Source organism: Erpetoichthys calabaricus, chromosome 14, assembly GCF_900747795.2.
Source record: "Erpetoichthys calabaricus chromosome 14, fErpCal1.3, whole genome shotgun sequence".
Lineage (NCBI taxonomy): Eukaryota > Metazoa > Chordata > Cladistia > Polypteriformes > Polypteridae > Erpetoichthys > Erpetoichthys calabaricus.
This window is the reverse complement of record NC_041407.2, coordinates 98494003-98514701: the sequence shown is the minus strand read 5'-3', so window position 1 is coordinate 98514701 and position 20699 is coordinate 98494003. Positions and strand designations below refer to the sequence as shown.

The 20699-nt window shown below is 40.0% G+C and overlaps 1 protein-coding gene across 2 annotated transcripts in view; it reads right to left on the bottom strand.

The window, feature by feature from the left end:
• The window catches only part of calcoco2 (calcium binding and coiled-coil domain 2), a 57429-nt gene that overhangs the window by 4736 nt on the left and 31994 nt on the right, over positions 1–20699 (bottom strand). The window contains exons 9-13 of one of the 2 annotated variants that reach the window (XM_028819830.2): positions 18084–18242; positions 13911–14114; positions 12503–12598; positions 7408–7594; positions 2557–2576 (exon numbers count right to left, since the gene is read on the bottom strand). In XM_028819830.2, the coding sequence (XP_028675663.1) occupies positions 2557–2576; positions 7408–7594; positions 12503–12598; positions 13911–14114; positions 18084–18242 (666 nt within the window). The remainder of the gene's footprint in view (positions 1–2556; positions 2577–7407; positions 7595–12502; positions 12599–13910; positions 14115–18083; positions 18243–20699) is intronic. The other variant, XM_028819831.2, reaches the window with a different exon arrangement.

Here is a 20699-nt window from a genome sequence, read left to right as displayed (position 1 = left end):
TTTGGACAGTGAAATGAGGCGCAACCCAGTATTAGGACAGTGAGACTAAGAATGGGCTCAGTGAGTGTATGTAGATAGGAGATTATTTTTAAAAGTTAGGACAGTTTCATCGGGAGTTATTTAAAGAAATCTCAAAGGATGTTCCTTCCATCCATCTATCCATTCTTCTGAACCAGATTTTCCAGCACAAGGGAGCCCCTCTGGGCTGTACTGGACAAAACATAAGATTCAGCCCTGATGCAAAAACATTCCCTCACATCCTGCACATTGAGGCTCAAAAGGTTCAGATGTCATCTGAGCACTGCTTTTTCTATAATGGTGGTGTGATTAGTTCATGTGTTGAACTGAGGCTGAAAGGTTGGGACGCCATTTGGAGCAGTGCCTCTTTTGTAATGTTGGGGGTTTGATTACGTCATTGAGGATAAAAAAGTTTTTAGTGCCATTCTGAGAGTCACTTCTTCTTTAACAGTAGTGTGATTGTGTCACGCATCATACTGAGGCCCAAAGCTTCAGACACCTCTTCTGCAATGGCTTAACGGTTCAAACACCATTCTGAGCAGCTCCTCTTCTGTAATGGTAGTGTGATTGCATCTTGATTGTCTCTGCTGAGGCTCAATGGTTCAAACGCCATTCTGAGAGGCTCCTCTTCTGTAACGGTGGTGCAATTGCATCATGTGTTGCACTGAGGCTAAGTGGTTCAGATGCCATGCTGAGTGCCAACTCTTCTGTAATGTTGGCGGTGTGATCATGTCTCGAGTATCACATTGAGGCCCAATGGTTCAGATGCCAGTCTAAGTGTCGCCTCTTCTATAAGGGTTGTGTGATTGTGCCATGCATCACACTGAGGCCGGATGGTTCAGACAACTGCTCTGAGCTGCACCTCTTTTGTAATGTTGGAGGTGTGATTACGTCATTAGTGTCACATTGAGGTTTAGACGCCATTCTGAAAGCTACTGTATTTCTTCTTTAACAGTAGTGTGATTGTGTCATGCATCGTACTGAGGCCGAATGAGCCATTACAGAACAGGTGTCTGAACCATCCGGCCTCAGTATGATGCATGGCACAATCACACCACCCTTATAGAAGAGGCGACAATGTTTCAAACGCCATTCTGAGTGGCACCTCTTCTGTAACGGTGGTGCAATTGCATCATGTGTTGCACTGAGGCTAAGCAGTTCAGACGCCATTCTGAGCACCAACTCTTCTGTAATGTTGGCGGTGTGATTATGTCTTGAATGTCACATTGAGGCTCAATGGTTCAGATGCCACTTTGAGTGCCGCCTCTTCTGTAAGGGTGGTGCTATTATGTCAGGCCAAATGGTTCAGACAACAGTTCTGAGCGGTGTCTCTTTTGTAATGTTGGTGGTGTGATTACATCAATAGTGTCAAATGAGGTTCAAAGGTTCAGATGACACTCTGAGTGGAGCCTTTCCTGTAATGGTGATGTGATTACATCTTGAACGTCTGAGGCTCACAGATTCAGATGCCGCTCTGAGTGCCATCTCTTCTGTAATGGAGGTGTGATTATGCCATGCATCACACTGAGCCTGAAAGGTTCAGATGCCGTTCTGAGGTTCGCCTCTTTGGTAATGTTGGAGGTGTGATTATGTCATTAGTCTCACATTGAGGTTTAGACGCCATTCTGAGAGCCACTTCTTCTATAATGGTAGTGTGATTGTGTCATGAGTCATATTGACACTCAAAAGGTTCAGACACCACTCAGAGTGCTGATGGCGTCACGTGGTGCACTGTGGCTCAACGGTTTATGCACCATTCTTATTGCTGCTTCTTCTGCAATTGTAGTGTGATTACACCGTGTGTTGCACTGAGGCCCAAAGGTTCAGATGTCATTCTGATTGGCACCTCTTCTATCATGGTGATGTCAGATTTGGTGTCTGCTCATGCGCCATCAATAATGTGGTGGCAGCCAATGAAAAACATGTAACAAAGTGGCGGCGTGATGACGGTGTAAACAGAAACAGAAACATTACTGTCGGTAAAAATACTCCACAAAATTAATTTAAATTATGCAGAACAAAACATTAACAAGGATCCAGATGGACAGATGCTCTGTGTAAATAATCAGTCATATCTTTGGAATGGGATTTCCTGAAACTTCAAAACACTGTAAATTTCGGTTAGATATGAGGTCCAATTTAATCAAGATGGAACTTTGACAGCTAACGATTCTACTAATGCTTGCAGGATTCCTGTGTAACATTATAAGCCATCTAAATTCATTTTAAGAAATTTAAAATAAGATACCGCTCAAACTACCTTGGACGGGACCCCAGCCCTTTGCTTGGCACATTTGTACACACACTCACAATCCTACTCCTGTCAGGTCAGTTTAAAGTCCAAATGATTCTAACATGCACATTTTGGGAAGTGTGACAAAGCCAGAGATAATGACTCCACACACATAATGATTTGGATAAAATTTGAACCCATAACTTTGTAGCAGTGAGGCAACAGTGCTAACTAACCACTGTGCCATCCCAGAGTAATGCAGTTTAACTTAGGCACTAAAAAAATAAGTGATAAGCTATACATACCTGATCAGTGTTGATTGGCGCTACAAGAAAAGAGGAAAAAAAAATCTTTTTAATTTCTTTTTCGACTCAGCACAATGGTCAAGTTCACCCCTGTCCACCCCCCCTACTTCCCCCCCCCAGGTTGGAGTGAATACTCGTTAAGTTTAGGTCAGGTCAAGCAGTGATTTCAAGTACGGCAAACACTACAAACAAAACGTCGCACTTTGTGTCACATTAAAACAGATTGCTTAGCAACATGGCTCTTTATAGAAACTGCCTTTAAAAGTTTGTTTGCAGAATTGCTGCTGGCTGGGGTTGGCTCTGGCACCCTGCCACCTCGAACGAAGGTGGACGGGTAAAAAAGCACGCAGAGCAATAGGTGCAGTCTGCAATAGAAAACGACTGGAAAGGGTTGATGAATGTGGACTGCTATAAAAGATGAAACGAGCTTTAATGCAATTAGTCACAAGTGGGACTTTAAAATTTGAGACATGCAGTTATTGTGTGTACCATGGGCTCGTGGTGGGGTTAGTATTGCATGTTCTCTTGAACATGCTCAATGCTGCGCTCTTCAGTTTATTGATTAACAGAGCATTTCACCAATGTTTTACTCCCAGACTAAGTGTCCCCTGCTGCATCATAAACAATACTGTGAAAATGTATCTTAAACCTTTTGAGACTATATGAATATAGTAGTAGATCTTCATTCTAATCCGATAAAAAAGAAACTCTCTAAAAAAAAATCATATTTAGAAAATTATTTCCTAAATAAAGTCATCCCACAGACTTAAGTAACTGGTTACTCTATTGCTGGATCTTGACCCCAGTGGGCTCCTGAACCCAGTCATCTTAAAGAATAATCTGGTATTTTTCAAGTCAAAGTTATTTAATCACAAAAATGCAACATATGCATTTTCCAAGTCAATTGTGTTCTAAAGTTAATTGCTTTCTTTAAATAAAAAAAAAATATCTTACCCGTACTGGCACTTTACATTGTAGTCTATAATACAAGAAGAAAAAGCTTAAAAACCTTACCAAATATGTCCATTTTTCAAACTAAGACAGCTGTTGAATATTGATCTGCGTCTTGTGATTACACAAACAGTACATTGTAAAACAGTTAATACATGTCATTTTTGAACAAAACACATCAATATGATGAGATTCTGCCATTTTAAAAGTAGACCAGCTATGTGTGATAGCTCGAGATTGGTCCAGCTGCAGACTTCCGCAGTTCCGCGATTGAGTAGCTCAGCTGGACAGCCAATTGAAGTGCAGGTTTTTGCCACCTGGTTTACTTGACTTGAATCAAATGACTCCTCCCCCTACCTCAACCTTAACCATAGTGTAACCAGGTGTCATCACTGACATATAATATAAAGCGACAACCTCCGCAATGGAGTGGAGCTGTGGAGGTCCACAGCTGGAGTCTATTGGATAACTCTGCACTTAGCACTTTGCCTAGCCATCCTTAAGCTGTGAAAACAGAAAAAAAACATCAGAGAAATTGCTACAATATTACGAGTGGCAAAATCTACAGTTTGGTACATCCTGAGAAAGAAAGCAAGCACTGATGAACTCAGCAGCGCAAAAAGACCTGGACGTCCATGGAAGACAAGAGTGGTGGATGATCGCAGAATCATTTCCATGGTGAAGAGAAACCCCTTCACAACAGCCAGCCAAGTGAACAACACTCTCCTGGGGGTAGGTGTATCAATATCCAAGTCTACCATAAAGAGAAGACTGCATGAAAGTAAATACAGAGGGTGCACTACAAGGTGCAAGCCACTCATAAGCCTCAAGAATAGAAAGGCTAGATTGGACTTTGCTAAAGAACATCTAAAAAGCCAGCACAGTTCTGGAAAAACATTCTTTGGACAGATGAAACCAAGATCAACCTCTACCAGAATGATGGCAAGAAAAAAGTATGGAGAAGGCGTGGAACAGCTCATTATCCAAAGCATACCACATCATCTGTAAAACACGGTGGAGGTAGTGTGATGGCTTGGGCGTGCATGGCTGCCAGTGGCACTGGGACACTAGTGTTTATTGATGATGTGACACAGGACAGAAGCAGCCGAATGAATTCTGAGGTGTTCAGAGACATACTGTCTGCTCAAATCCAGCTAAATGCAGTCAAATTGATTGGGCGGAGTTTCATGATACAGATGGACAATGACACAAAACATACAGCCAAAGCAACCCAGGGGTTTATTAAAGCAAAGAAGTGGAAAATTCTTGAATGTCCAAGTCAGTCACCAGATCTTAACCCAACTGAGCATTCATTTCACTTGTTGAAGACTAAACTTCAGACAGAAAGGCCCACAAACAAACAGCAACTGAAAGCCGCTGCAGTAAAGGCCTGGCAGAGCATTAAAAAGGAGGAAACCCAGCATCTGGTGATGTCCATGAGTTCAAGACTTCAGGCTGTCATTGCCAGCAAAGGGATTTCAACCAAATATTAGAAATGAACATTTTATTTCCAGTTATTTAATTTGTCCAATTACTTTTGAGCCCCTGAAATGAAGGGACTGTGTTCAAAAAATGCTTTAGTTGCCTCACATTTTTATGCAATCGTTTTGTTCACCCCACTGAATTGAAGCTGAAAGTCTGCACTTCAACTGCATGTGAGTTGTTTCATTTAAAATTCATTGTGGTAATGTACAGAACTAAAATTAGAAAAAAGTTGTCTCTGTCCAAATATTTATGGACCTAACTGTATATGACAAAATTATTATTTTCCAATCCCTTTTGTTGTCACAAACATGCATTAGAAACACAGAATGCGCAGATCAATGCTTGATAAATGACTTGAAAAATGGATGTATTTGGTAAGTTTCTAAGCTTTTACTTCCCATACCTTTCATTGTAAAGCACCAGAACGGGTAAGATATTTTCTTAAGTTTATAGAAAGCACTTAACTTTGGAACAAAATTTCATATGGTAAATACATATATATCACATTTGTGAAGAAATAACTTTGACTTGAAAAATACCGAACTTATCCTTCAAGGCTCCTGTCAGTAAGGTCATACAGTTGCCAAAACCTTTAATTTTTTCTAATGGCTTTGAATTATTTCCATTTATTCAAACCAAAAAGCCCAAAAAAATCATTTACTCCATTGGCCATTAAATCGCCAATAATAGAAACACTACCGAAGAACATAGTATGGGCTCTCCATAATCACCAACACATGGGACCATGGGTTTTGCTTTGATCATGTTTGAGCACTTTTTGATTTCATTAGTGATATGTTAAAAATGAATTAAACATGGATATGTGAAAAGCTTTTGGGTACACCAAGGGGCACCAGGGCGCCTGTTTGGTGTGCGCAGTATAAAATCTGGCCATGGGTAGCTCCATCTTTGTCAGTTTTAAACGAACCATACACTTACACAAAACAACCAAGGAATCTCTTTGGAGGAATTTTGACCCATTCCTCAATGACATGCCCTTCTTCTAGTCTTGACATAAGTGTTTACTAACATGCAATCTGGACCTTGATTTCGCCTTTCCATTCCATGGAGGTTCACTTCTTGTTTGGCCAATATCTTTTAGATTTCTATGATTACGTGGGGTCCCTGTTTTGTTGTATGAATCTAAAGTTGTTCAGCTTTGACTAACACAATGATGGTCTAACGTTTTGTAGAATCTTCTTGTACTATGACAAATCCACATTTTTTTCAGTGATGGCATGATATTGTGATGGCTCCTTGCACCCCTGGCCCAGGACACAACTGAAAAGACTAAATGTCAGGTGGAAAAACAATCTTTAATTTTTAAATTACAGTCATTAATTACTCTGAGAACTCTTCTTCCTCCTACTCTATTCCAGGTGAGCTTTTCTCTTTTTTTCTCCCGACTCCAAGCTCTCTGGTGGAGGAGAAGAGGGTTCTTTTATAGCCAGATCCAGGGCTTTTCCTGCACTTCGGAAGCACAACCCAGAACTACTTCTAGGTCAGACTGATTCTCATGGGGGCAGGGAACAAGCCACTCAAGAGCTCTCTCTAAAGGGTCAATGACTACTTCAAACTACATTTCCCTGCTGGAGTCCAGACTGGCGAAATGTCACAGATATGCTTCTACCCAGTGTCCTGGGCTGACATTTTGCCCTAGTAAGCGTTTTGCCATCACCCATCCATTATTTTGACTTCCCATTTGGAAAACGCACCACTAACTACTGCAGCTGGGTTGCCACTCCATTTGCAACTTCCTTCACAGTGAAATGGTCCTAAGTAAGGAGAGACTCCCCAAACTATGACAATTAAAGCCATACTTGACTGTTAAGATGGTCTTTTTGATGAAATGAGCAGCTTGATTTTTACAACACATATTGAGCTGCATGTGTCAGATATAAATACCTACCAAAATATCATTTCAAGATAACCATTATTCACATTTCTTTTGACCAAACTAAGCAGTGTTCTCCATTTTGTTTCTCTTTTATGTGTCCCATTTTTGCAAAGTGTTCTTTTTTTCCATGATCTTAATATTATGATCACTGAATTTAGGGAAAATCTCCTACAGATCTCTGAATATTCCAATGGGATTGTTTAGATCGTCAAGATTCACTTTGACAGAAAAAAAATCCTTACATTCCAAAATCATCTTGGTTTAAGGACTATGTGTCAGTGAGGGTAGGCTTAACACCTCAGAAAGTGGTGTTTTTAACTTCCTAACTGATCTTATTATCCAAATTTGATGTTATTTTCTTCTTAAGAGATTCTAAATGATATATTAGGTTGTATGTAAATGTATGGTAAAGATAAATTCTACAAATATAGAAAATATCCACACAATCCAAAAGGGGATGAGGTCAAGCCCTCAAACAATTTGAAATGCAGAAAGTCTAGAAAAAGAATGTGACCCACCACCACGGGACTGGAAAGGGTTACCAAAGAGTAGATCACTGTTGGTGACGGAACAAGTAAGTTCCTTTGTTGGGGTGTAAGGATTATGGTACTGCAACTGGATGGCAGAGGTACCTTGGTGGTCAGCCACAGGTGAATGAGTATGATTTAGCTCTTCACGTAGCCTCTCCACTTTCCTTGTGAGCTCCTGAGGAGGAAAAAAGTTAGGGGATGCATATTAGTTAAGCAGTTAAGACATCAGGCTCTGACTATGTAGTTGGATGGAAAATCTTTTGGAAGTCTATTCCCCCCCCCCCCCACTGACAAACCTTCATTGTTCTGCATGCTCAAAAACCAAACTGAAGGCCAATTTCACTTATAACTTTGTTTACAAAATTGCCTACTAATTACAGGGTATTCATCTATCATATTACACAATTACATTAATGTCATTCTCTGGTTACTCAGTAACTCCAAATTTTTTATTTGCTGTTTTCTTTACTTTGGGTATGTTGGTATGTGAGTTTCTGGTACTTAGTTTTTTACTTTGAGCATTTTATACCTTTGAAGTTTAGTGCTGTTTGTTTTTTGATCCTTTACTCAATCAAAAGCATTCTGTCTAAGATGAACATTAGAAAAATTTTGACGAGAACATGCCATTCATCCAAACAATGCTCGCCAATCCTTGTTTTCCTAATTTCTCCAAAATAGCAACAAGTTGTGAATATTCCTAAAGTCCTAGTCTCTACCACGCTACTTGGCAATTTATTCTATGTGTCTCTGTATGAAGGAAAAAGTTTTTAATGTAGGTGCCAAATTTACCTTTAACAAGTTTACAACTGCATCCCCATGTTCTTGATTAGCTCAATTTAAAGTAACAGTGCGGATCCATGGCACTAATTACCTCTTAATCTCTGTTTGCTTAAATGGTATAGGTCCTAGAATCAGCCTAATTGCTCTTCCCTTAACTTTTTCTAGCAACACAATGTCCTCTTTGTAGCCCAGAGACCAAAACTGAACACAGTACTTCAAGCAGACCTCACATAATGTGTTATAACGCTTAAGCACAACCTCCTTTGAGTTATTATCTACACATCATGCTAAATAACTTAACATTCTGTTAGCTGTCTATTTAGATGAAGATAGTGATAAGTCCACCACGATACTCTGGTTCTTTTCATAATATGCATTTTTGAAGTTTTAGACCTCCTCTTGTGTATTCATATCTAACATTTCTGCTTGAATTAACCAGCTTGTGTTTTTATGTTTCTATCCATATAATTTATATACATTACAAATAGCAGCAAATCCTGCAATGATCCCTGAAGGACAAATTTTAACGTCACCTAATTCTGACGAGGCTCCTCACACCATAACCCTTTGTTTTTGACCCAATTTTGCACCCATCTTCACATACACTTCTGAATTCCCCCATCTTTTAGTTTGATTCCTGACCTCTCATGTGGGACCTCATCAAACACCTTCTGAAAACCAATATAAATAATATCATATACATCTCCCTGGCTGTCTGGTTTTGTTGCTTCCTCAAAGAGCATATCAGCGAAACACAACTTTCTCCATTTGAAATTCTTACTGTTTACTAACACTTCTATTCTTGGCATGAGATGCTTGATCTTTTCCTTAATAACTCCTTCCATTAATTTACCTGTGATGCAAGTTAAGCTTACTGGTCTAGAGTTGCTTGGATCTGCCCGATTGGCCTTTTTATATAACGGGATAATATTTGCTGTTTTCCAGTCCGTCGGATTTCCTTAGGAATTCCCCAGTGCACAGTGACTTTTGAATAATATAATGTTAGAACATGAGAACAATCAAGATGAGAGCAGGCCATTCTGGCCAACAACACTTGTCATTCCTATCCACTTAATTCTTCTAAAATAACAAGTGTTGTTTTCAAAGTCCCTAAAGTCCTACTGTCTACCACACTACTTGGTCACTTATTCCACATGTCTGTGGTTCTCTGCGTAAAGAAAAACTTTCTAATGTTTGTGCGAAATTCACCCTTACCAAGTTCTTGATGAACTAATTTTAAAGTCACAGTCTCAATCTACTGCACTAATTCCCTCCATAATTTTAATCACTTCAATCATGTCCCCTCTTAATCTTCTTTTTCTTAGATAAGTTTCAAGTGTTTGTTTATATATATTATATATATATATATATATATATATATATATATATATATATATATATATATATATATATATATATACACACACACTGACTAACCTCCTTAAGCAATTGAAAATAAATGGCATCTGGCCCTGCTAATTTGTTATGTTTTAGCTTATTTAATCTAAGTAGTATTTCACCCTCTACAATTTCCATATCACTAAATACATCCTTAGTACTGCTTAAAATATGCCTCTTAAATGACCCATGTTTGCAAATTGAGGTGGACTTTGAGAATGTTGCCTGGGAAGGCTGTTGGTGTCTGTTATCCGCATTGAGTTCATTCATTCATTTCTCAGAACCCATTTATCTAAATACAAGTTAGTAGGAAATTGCGACCTACGAGATTGGTAAAAATATTTATTGATGAATTACAGCATTCTAAACATTGTCACCTTCTATATACTCCCCCTCCTGATCTCTACATCGCTCCATACGTATCTTCCATTGATTAAAACAGTGCTGGAAGTCTTTTTGCTTGAGGCTCTTCAATAGGCTTGCCATTTTTGTCTTCACTTCATCCATTGAAGAAATATGTGTTCCCTTCAGGTCATTTTTGATTTTCAGTAACAAGTAGAAATCACAAGGAGCTAAATCGGATTTGTGTCACTCAAAAACTTGTATGCGAGACAAACTGTTATAACCGTACACTGTTTTTATCTTTTCATAAGTTTCTGTGGCCGTTTTGTTCAATTTCACGAGAAATTTGATGTTGATTCACTGTTCGATTTTTTCACCTGACATTATCGTGGCAACTTGTGTAGCGATTGTTGTGCAAATACCAACTGGGCTACTCACAGGATATACCTAGCCGGTCGGCGGTTTGAGAGGGCGTGTAGGAGGAGATATAGTTCTATGATTCACGTCTGGCCGACCTCCAGACGGTTTTCCAGGAAAGCCCCTAGTCCAGTCCAGTTATTTTTGTGTCTCACCTCGTATCTCAGCAGCATCAAGTGGCACACACGCAACCAGCTCATAACAAGACTAAATGGAATATGCCCATCCAATCATTAATAAACCTCCTTAATCAAGTTCAGTAATGGACACAAATAAGGATGAGGGTGATAGTCCTTAATTTGTATTCTTTTGAGGTATGAGAAAAAACTGGACAATACAGAGAAAATTCAAAGACATCAAAGGAACATGCAAACTCCATTTCGACAATAACCAGTCAGGAAATCCGAGTTTAGGAACAGTAATAACCTCTGCAGCACTAAGCTGAACATTAAATTGTACAGATGCTTAAAATAAATGATGTGGGGAAACATAACAATGTCTTAAATATTTGTACTGTCTATCCTGATATTCCTACTGTTATAAAAAATGTTTTAGCTTACGAGCAGCTCAGAGGATGCCTGATGAATGAAGAAGAACTTTGCAGGCACGGATTTTTAAGAATAAGTGTGATGTGCAGAACTGTTGTAACTACAGAGGGATAAAATTGATGAGCCACAGCATGAAGTTACAGGAAAGAATAGTGGAAGTTAGGTTAACAAGGGAGGTGATGATTAGTGAGCAGAAGTATGGTTTCATGCCAGGAAGGAGCACTACAGATGTGATGTTTGCTCTGAGGGTGTTGATGAAGAAGTATAGAGAAGGACAGAAGAAGTTGCATTGTGTCTTTGTGGACCTGGAGAAAGCATAAGACAGGGTGCCTAGAGAGAAGTTGTGGTATTGTATGAGGAAGTCGGGAGTGGCAGAGACGTATGTAAGAGTAGTACAGTATATGTACAAGGGAAGTGAGGCAGTGGTGAGGTCTGTGGTAGGAGTGTTGGATGTGTTTAAGGTGGAGGTGGGATTACATCAAAGATCGGCTCTGAGCCCTTTCTTATTTGCAATTGTGATGAACAAGTTGACAGAGTAGATTAGTCAGGAGTCTCTGTTGACTATAAGGTTTGCGGATGACATTATGACCTGCATCGAGAGTAGGGAGTAGGTTGAGGAGACCCTGCTAAGGTGGAGATATGCTCCAGAGGAATGAAGGTCAGTAGGACCAAGATAGAATGCATATGTGTGAATGAGAGGGAGGTCACAGGAATAGTGAAGATGTAGGGAGTAGAGCTGGCAAAAGTGGATGAGTTTAAATACTTAGGATCAACAGTACAGAGTAATAGGGAGTGTGGAAGAGAGGTGAAGAAGAAGGTGCAGGCAGGGTGGAGTGGGTGGAGAAGAGTGCCAGGAGTGATTTGTAACAGATGGGTACCAACAAGAGTGAAAGGGAAGGTCTACAGGACGGTAGTGTGACCAGCTATGTTATATGGATTGGAAACGGTGGCACTGATCAAAAAACAGTAGACAGAGCTGGAGGTGAAAGAGCTAAAGATGTTAAGATTTGCATTGCTTGTGACGAGGATGGACAGGATTAGGAACATGTACATTAGAGGGTAAGCTCAGGTTGGAAGTTTTGGAGATAAAACCAGAGAGGCGAGATTGCGTTGGTTTAGAAATGTGAAGGGGTGAGTTTCTAGGTGTATTGGGAGAAGAATGCTGTGGATGGAGCTGCCAGACAAGAGAAGAGGAGAAAGGCCTAAGAGAAGGTTTATGGATGTGGTGAGAGAGGCCATGCAGATGGTGGGTGTGACAGAGCAAGATGCAAAGGATAGGAAGATATGGAAACAGATGATCCACTGTGGCAACAAGATGATTATAAGCAACACAGCTAGCAATTGAGCTGATATGCCTCACCATGCATAATTGTGTCCACGTAGCAAACTTGGCCTAAATACAAAGAACAAATTTTTTTTTAATATCACAAACTGTTTTTTTGAATTAGATTATGTCAAAAGAGGGGTACTTCATGGATCAATTCTGCCGCTGTACTCTTTTCAAGTGGCATCTGGAGACAAGCCCACTAAGGCCCAGCCCTGATTACACTCACAGACTCTTTCAAAGAGTTGGCAGCCATGGACTGTAGTGCACTCACCTCATTCACACGCTTCAGATCCTCCAACTGCACCTCCTTAATTTGCACTTTGTTGGCTTCTTCATCCAGCTGGCTTTCTTTCTCAGTCAGCAACATCTGGAAATGCAAAGATTTGAATGTCTCGGTTAATGAAAAGCAAGACTGAATGCCAGTTTGTATGTAAATCCGAAGAGTTTACGGATGAGGCACAACATAGAGTCTGCCTGACCATGCATATCCAAACAAAAAGAAATGAGAAAAACAAACAGAGGGCTTCAAGAACATTTTTACTCAGTATTCCCATTTGGTAAATTCCAACACTTCACAGTTATATGCCATCTGCTGGATTAAATTACTAAATGCAGCAGGCCAAAACCTGCATGTGATTCTGTGAGGTCCACTGGCTCATCATGCTCCATCTGCTGGTACCTAACTGGTAATCCATGGCTATAAATGTGACATTCGGTAACATATTGTGACAGAGCTCCCTGTGAGAAAAAATGGTGCCAAGAGAAGACAAGGTACTGGGCAGAAAACACATGTGTGACAACAACTGACATAATGTGAAATCATTGTGCAGGACCCCTTACACCACTCACATGGACTTTTCACACTTCTGCCATCCAAGAGAAGATACTGCAGCATCAAAGCCAGATCTGCCAGGCTGCAGGAGAGTTTTTACCCCCAAGCTGTTAGACTCATTAACACCAGGCTGCCCCCTGAGACCTTCCACACTGCCTCAACCACCTCTAAAAACAGAACTTTTATACATGCGAGCCACTGTCCTGCAAAGACAAGTGTGCAGGTAGAGAAGAACTGAAAATCTCATACTGACCTTTAAGTATTTTGACACTCCTGTTATTCTTCTGCTGTGAGACATTCTGACCTGTCATTGTTTACACACATCTTAAACAACTATTATCATACACTGATAATTTCTGTATTATCTATATCTATTATTTATTATTTATTTATTATATTACATACTGTATCTTACACATCAATATTGCTGCTACTTCTTTGTCTTGTCTTTGCACAATGTCTTGTCTTGTTTGTGTTTTAATTTTTAAATTTAAATTTTAATTCTATTTTTAATTTATTATTTGCACGTCATGTTGTTACACTGTGGACCCTGAGCTTCGCAATTCCGTCTATCTGTATACTTGTATATGGTTGAGATGACAATAAAGTTCACTTTGACTTGACTAACCTCCTACCACTAGGGGGCAGCAGCCTCACCAAACACACTACATATCTCACTTAGGGTGGGAAACAGATTTAAGAGACAGAAGCAGCATCATTAGAAATGGACAAGGTTGACCATTCGCCACAAAGAATTCTAGACATCTTGGGAAGCCTACATCTTATCACCATCGTTTTGACCCAAATCCCAACATGACTGAGCTCTATTTACTGTGGACTCAGATACCTCAATCTTAGAGCTCTTCTTCTTCTCAAACTCAAATTGATCAGCCATGGAGCACATTTTCATCTCCATTTCACGCAGTGTGTTTTGGGCAAGCATTCGGAAATGTTTCTCCTCACTCAATTCTACCTCCAGTCTTTCTGCTCGCTGTTTTATTTGGATGAGCTGAATCTCAGTGTGCTCCTTCTGCTTGTTCAGGAGTTCCACCTGCATGAAAAGATTAGATAACGTTTAGGCAGAAAGGAGACCCTGAGGAGGCATTAGTGAGAGTGGAGTAGGCAAACTTTATAGCAGCACTAAACTATGGCTGAAATTCATTAATTATCATTTATCCAAAGCAGCAGCAGTTAATTTCAATTCTTATCACACGAGATACATGACTTTCCTGTTTATCTGCTGTCGCAGACTTACACTTCGGTGGCTCCTTGGATACTAAAGAGAGTTATGCTACTTCCAAAATAAATATGAAAATTGCTGCCATCTCAGGAAAACTGAGCAGAAAGTGGGTGGTGTTGCCCTAAGAAAATTACTGAGTAGAGATGAAAGATACCGTACCCCACATTTGTTCAGGGCAGGGGTCAGAGTGACGGGAAAGATAGATGAAGCAAGGCTGAGACATAAAAAGCTTGTTGCCACACGATAGACACCCTTGACGCTAGAGGCTTGATTTGCCAATGTATCAAAGGAAACTCTCCTTGAGCTCAGCTGACAAAGAAGGCTGTTCTACAATCCCAGGGGCCTGAGTTTAAGTCCTGCTACTGCCATCTCAGGAAGGATGAGTAATGAGAGGGTGGTGTCACCCTGAGCAAATTCATGTGTAGAGATACAAGGTGCCACAACCGAAATTTATTCAGGGCAGGAGGCACTGTAATGGGAAGGTTGAATGAAGAAAGGCCGAGACAGATCAAGTTTGTTGCCACACAAGAAACATCCTTGTAAGTTAAATATCTGATCTGCTACTGTACCAAAGGAAAGTCCTACTTTAGCTAAATTGAATGAAAGGACTATTGTATAATCTGAAGGCCAAGTTGTGATGCTGCTGTGTCACGGAGGATGAGAATCTGAAAAGTGGGTATTGGTCTTTTTGAACAAATTACCAAGCAGAGATATTAATAAAATAATAGTAATACATTTTATTTTTATGACGCCTGTCCCATGCTCAAAAAAAGAAAGTTTTACTCATTCACCATGTCTCTTTTGTAGTCGGCTCTTGCATTCTTGTTAGTCATGCCCTGGCTTGTTGGGCTCACTGAGGTAGGAATATGCATAGCATAACTCCAAGATCATGGCATCTCTTGAGGAAAGCCAAGCTGTAGAATTGCAATGCTGCCTACTCCCCTTCAAAGCATGATTGAATTCATTAGAGTGTGGTTCGGGATGAGCCAACTTCAAAAGAGACATTGTGAATACGTGAAACTGGGTTGTTTGTCAGCAAGCCCCTGCTTCAAGAAGTAAAAATGGCAGATGCTCATACACAAATTTGACAAAATATGTAGCTGGACATTTCAAAAAATGTATTAGACAAAATCAGAACTGCAACACGGGCAAAAGCAGGTAAAAGCACATGCATTCATCCAAGCTTCACCTTTTTATTTCCCCTGCCCCTCCTAGTAAATGGTGTACAGCAACAGATGCAGATCGGTGGGGGTAAGAAGCAAACAGTGTAGAGAAAAGGAATGGGTAGATGTGGAGCACTAGTGACAGACAGCAAGGACCCGGGGCAAACAGCAGGGAAAGGCAGTGGTGGGGCAGAACCCCAAACACAGATAGGAAAGACAAAGAGAAATAATAGACAAAAGAAAGTGATAGGGGCCGAAACTCACATTGAGATTGGAAGGGCCGAAGCAGATCTTGAGATACAGATGTAACGGCCGACCACTTATCCGGCCGGCAGCTACACTTCCAAGACTTGTGGCCTGGATAAACTACTGAGCTGAATCTAAATAACAAGCCGCACCTCTAACAAATGAAAATTTTCCTCACAATCGACAGTTTAAACAAGCACGCAAAAACAGATGATATGTAAAAATAGGTGATTAATTATATTAAATGAAACAATAACAAGAAAAAAGGCAAAATAAGTAAATAGAATATATATATATATATATATATATGTCCAACAAAGCAAAACGTGACAACACCATACATATATATATATATATATATATACACATATATATACATATACATATATATACAATAAACCCTCCCTTGCCCTTGTAACATATAACAAACAACACGAATAACAACAATGAATGAGATACGGAAATGAATGGTCCTGAGTATACAATTGTCCTGAATCGCCTGGTTAACAGATATGCGGAGTGTTTGTATTTCCTGGAACAAATGGAACAGCCTCACCGTGAATTCTCGGCACGTGGTGGATGATGAAGTCCGACCCCGGGGTCTCTCGTGTTGAGGGTATTGAAGTAAGTCCGGCGGAGTGAAAAACCAACTGGATGCAATGGCGCGATGTGGAAAACAGCAGGTAAGTTGATGCGTTGTTGTAAAATGTTATCCTCCTTCTCTCTTCTCTTCTCCGTTTCTTCCTGATTGCTTAAATAGTACTGGCGGATGTAATTGATTGTGATTGAAAAACAGGTGCTTTCCAATTTGGGGCTGTGGTCTCTTTCCATCATTCCGTCCCCCTTGTAACTTACGGGGACGACATTCACTGATGCACACATTATACAGCAAACGGGACAATGGAAACAAAACACGCATAGCACTAACATTGACAACACTATTACTATATAGCCCCGCTACACAGATAGGAGTTGTTGTGGGGAAAAAAGGAAGAAAAGCAAAGGGCAGGATTAGAGCTCTAGTGACAGAGAGCAGGGACCAAGGGCAAACTGCAGGAATAGGAATGGTAGTGCAAAACCTCTGATATTAATAAGAGGAGCTGGGAAAACAATAGTAGGCAAAAGGAAATGGTAGGGATGGACCCTGGAATAGAGAGCACAAAAAGAGCGGGGTGGTGGTGGAACACAAGATATAGATTAGAGTTGACAGAGCAAATAGCAAGGAAGGGAAACTGCGGGGAGCGAAACCCTAGACACAGACAGGAGAATCCAGGTGGAACGTAGTAGGCAAAACAAAGTGGTAGGGATGTAACCCTACAGTATAAAGGGGTTTGGGGCAAAAAGAGAGGGATATGGGCACAGCTCAAGATACAGATAAGAGTTGGTGGGGCAAATAGCAAGAAAAAGAAAGGGGAAGGGGTAGAACTCCAGAAGAAGATAGAAGAGGTCTGGGAGAACTAGGAGGCAAAGGAAGGGCTAGTGGTGATGCTTCACGCTAAATATCTGGCTGCACAACTTAGGCCTCACTATGCAGATTTATCCATTCTGTGAGTGATGGCAACTAACCCACTTCCTTACATGCACCGGATAATCTCAAGTCCTCTCACAGCCCCAAAACTCTCAGCTAATCACCTTTTTATCAGGGGATGGTTCTACCTATTCCTAGCCAAGTGTGGACCTTAAGAACAAGGTGCAATGTCATAGTTATACAATCATGGTGGTTTACTGAGGAGATATCATTGCCCTTTGATGCCAAAATGGTTCAGGCTCACTGCTCCCTAAACATTCTCCATTACTCCCTGACTGTTTAGTACTATGGTGTTGTACCATTTTAGCCAGTTTGAATGTAGTGAGAAGTCAAGCAAAATGACATCTTTTATTGGCTAACTATTGACATCTTGCCTGAAGAAGGGGCCTGAGTTGCCTCAAAAGCTTGCATATTGTGATCTTTTTAGTTAGCCAATAAAAGGTGTCATTTTGCTTGGCTTTTCTCTACATTGGCTAACTAAAAAGATTACAACATGCAAGCTGGCTTGAGTTGCCTCAAAAGCTTATGTATTGTAATCTTTTTAGTTAGCCAATAAAAGTTGTCATTTTGCTTGACTTCTCCCTGACTCTTTGAGGGCCAGACACTGCTGAGTTCTCATCTCTGGTATAATAATACTGAAGTGAACCCTCCTGAAGCAGCCATTTTCTTGTCAAGCCAGATACTTAGGTCAACACCTTTTGCTGTAATGGTTCTAATATATTGTTCTCCCATGTTTAACGGGTGAGGTACCACTTGACAGAATCCATTTTATGATAAAGAAATCCAGTCCTACTCCCACTTCAAAAATAAAAAGAGATAAGCCCTTATCAGATGGCAGTGTACCTGTGGTTCAGGGTCCTGGCGCTCTTGTATCTCCTGAAGTGACTTTTTTAGATCTTGGTTCTCCTTGCGCAAGTCATTGACGTTGTCCACATTTGCCAGAGCTCCAGACAACTTCTCCTTCAATTGTTCATTGTCCCTCTGCACACTGGTAAGGTCAAACTACAAAGTGGAGGAGCAAAAAGAAGTACTTATGCTTTGAAAGCCTCTATGCGACAGTCTAGAACAAGGGTTCCCAAACGCGGTCCTGGGGACCCCCTGTGGCTGCAGGGGTCTAGAAGATATGATAGGAGTGCCAGGAAAAATGTGTTTTTTTTTTTTGCTTTTTTAAATTTTGCTGCACCAGATTTCTGCAATTATTTACAATGTCAGAGTATTACTTCATGATGTAAAGAACACTGAAGCATTAGGGAAGCCTTATTTTTCTCAGATTTAGCATGGTGGCACAGTGATTGCTCTGCATGTATAGCTACTCCAGGTATTTCAGTTTACATTTACATTTAAATTATTTATTTGCTTGGCAGATGGTTTTATCCAAAGCAACTTACAAAAGTTTAATAGTGAGGCACATACACAATTAACCCTTATGGGATTTCTGACTGGAGCCAGCTACCCTTCTTCATGCAAAGAGCCAAGGAAATGTAGAACAAATTATGGAGCCATATACTTGGAAGCCTTGAGAACCCTAACTACAAAGAGGACTATTTCATTTATATTAGGTAGAATGCCCAGAGGGGACTGGGTGGTCTCGTGGCCTGGAACCCCTGCAGATTTTATTTTTTTCTCCAGCTTTCTGGAGTTTTTTTTGTTTTTTCTGTCCACCCTGGCCATCGGACCTTACTCCTTTTCTATGTTAACTAATGTTGTCTTATTTTAATTTCTTATTTTGTCTTTTATTTTCTTCATCAGGTAAAGCACTTTGAGCTACTTTTTGTATGAAAATGTGCTATATAAATAAATGTTGTTGTTGTTGAAAACTTTTCAGGAGTATCTGGATGAGATACTGGGGCAAGTTAGATATTGTTATGACATGCAGAGTGTCAAGGAGTATTGAGAGCATAGATCAACTAGAACAGTGGTTCTCAATCTGTGGGGCGCGAAGTAACAAAATTTGGGGGCGCGAAGATGTGAAAAAAAGAAAACAAGAATCGAAAATATGAAAAATACACCTGTTGAAACCAAAACAAAATTAACTTAAATTACATTCTGATACTAGGAAAAATAAATATAGAGTTAGATAAATGTCGATAAAAGTTAAGTAGGTATAATAAAATATGCATCTATGATATATCATTAATTAAAAAAGAACAAATTGGTATTAGTGGGCTGCTTTCAAAAAAACGTTAGGGGGGGCGATTAAAACTAGGGTCGCAAATACTTAAAGGTTGAGAAACGCTGAAATAGAAGATGACTGAGAAACAAGAAATTGTGGTCAAAAAGACAACAAGGGCTCAGAACAAGACAAAGAAAAGAACAAATCATAGAGCAAAACAAAAAAATCAGATTCTGAAGAGGGTTGTAACCAAAACACAAAACCCTAACGCTATAAGGCCTACAAGGAAATAAAGCTAACTATCACTATGAAGATTCAAAATGTTTTTTTCATCCACAAAGGAATAAAGTAAAGTGAAAAGATCGCCATATTTATATTATTATGTTATGTCATCAGCATGACCAACATGGTCACGTAACCTTCAAAATGGTATTATGCAAAATAAAGAATAAAAAATTACAAAGCACACTAGACACACATGTCTGGAGACAACATGTTAAAATGTGTGTAATAAACAGCAGCAAAATCCTGAATTTTTTTAAGCCTACATATTCTAGGCTTCTTCATAAAACACTCACCTCCAATTCCTTCTGTCCGCACATTTTACCAAATGCACTTGATGGACTGAATGCTTTCATTGGATTTTGTCTTTTTATTCCTTTGCATTTTGTTTTTCATTCCTTCTTTGAAATTTCTTTTCTCATCTATAATTTCTCATTTAAGTTTTATTTTATTGTTTTCATATAGTGTTTTACGTATTATTCCACATCTCTTAATAATGTAATGAGCTTTGCACTGAATCTCCACATTAGAAGATTGCTCTCAGGTGTTGTCATTAGATCAAGCTATAGAATCTGGGGGCGATACAGTAATCCCTCCTCCATCGCGGGGGTTGCGTTCCAGAGCCACCCGCGAAATAAGAAAATCCGCGAAGTAGAAACCATATGTTTATATGGTTATTTTTATATTGTCATGCTTGGGTCACAGATTTGCGCAGAAACACAGGAGGTTGTAGAGAGACAGGAATGTTATTCAAACACTGCAAACAAACATTTGTCTCTTTTTCAAAAGTTTAAACTGTGCTACATGACAAGACAGAGATGACAGTTCCGTCTCACAATTAAAAGAATGCAAACATATCTTCCTCTTCAAAGGAGTGCGTGTCAGGAGCAGTGACTGTCACAGAGAGATAGACAAAAGCAAACAAATCAATAGGGCTGTTTGGCTTTTAAGTATGCGAAGCACCGCGGCACAAAGCTGTTGAAGGCGGCAGCTCACACCCCCTCTGTCAGGAGCAGTCAAAGAGAGAGAGAGAGAGAGAGAGAGAGAGAGAGAGAGAGAGAGAG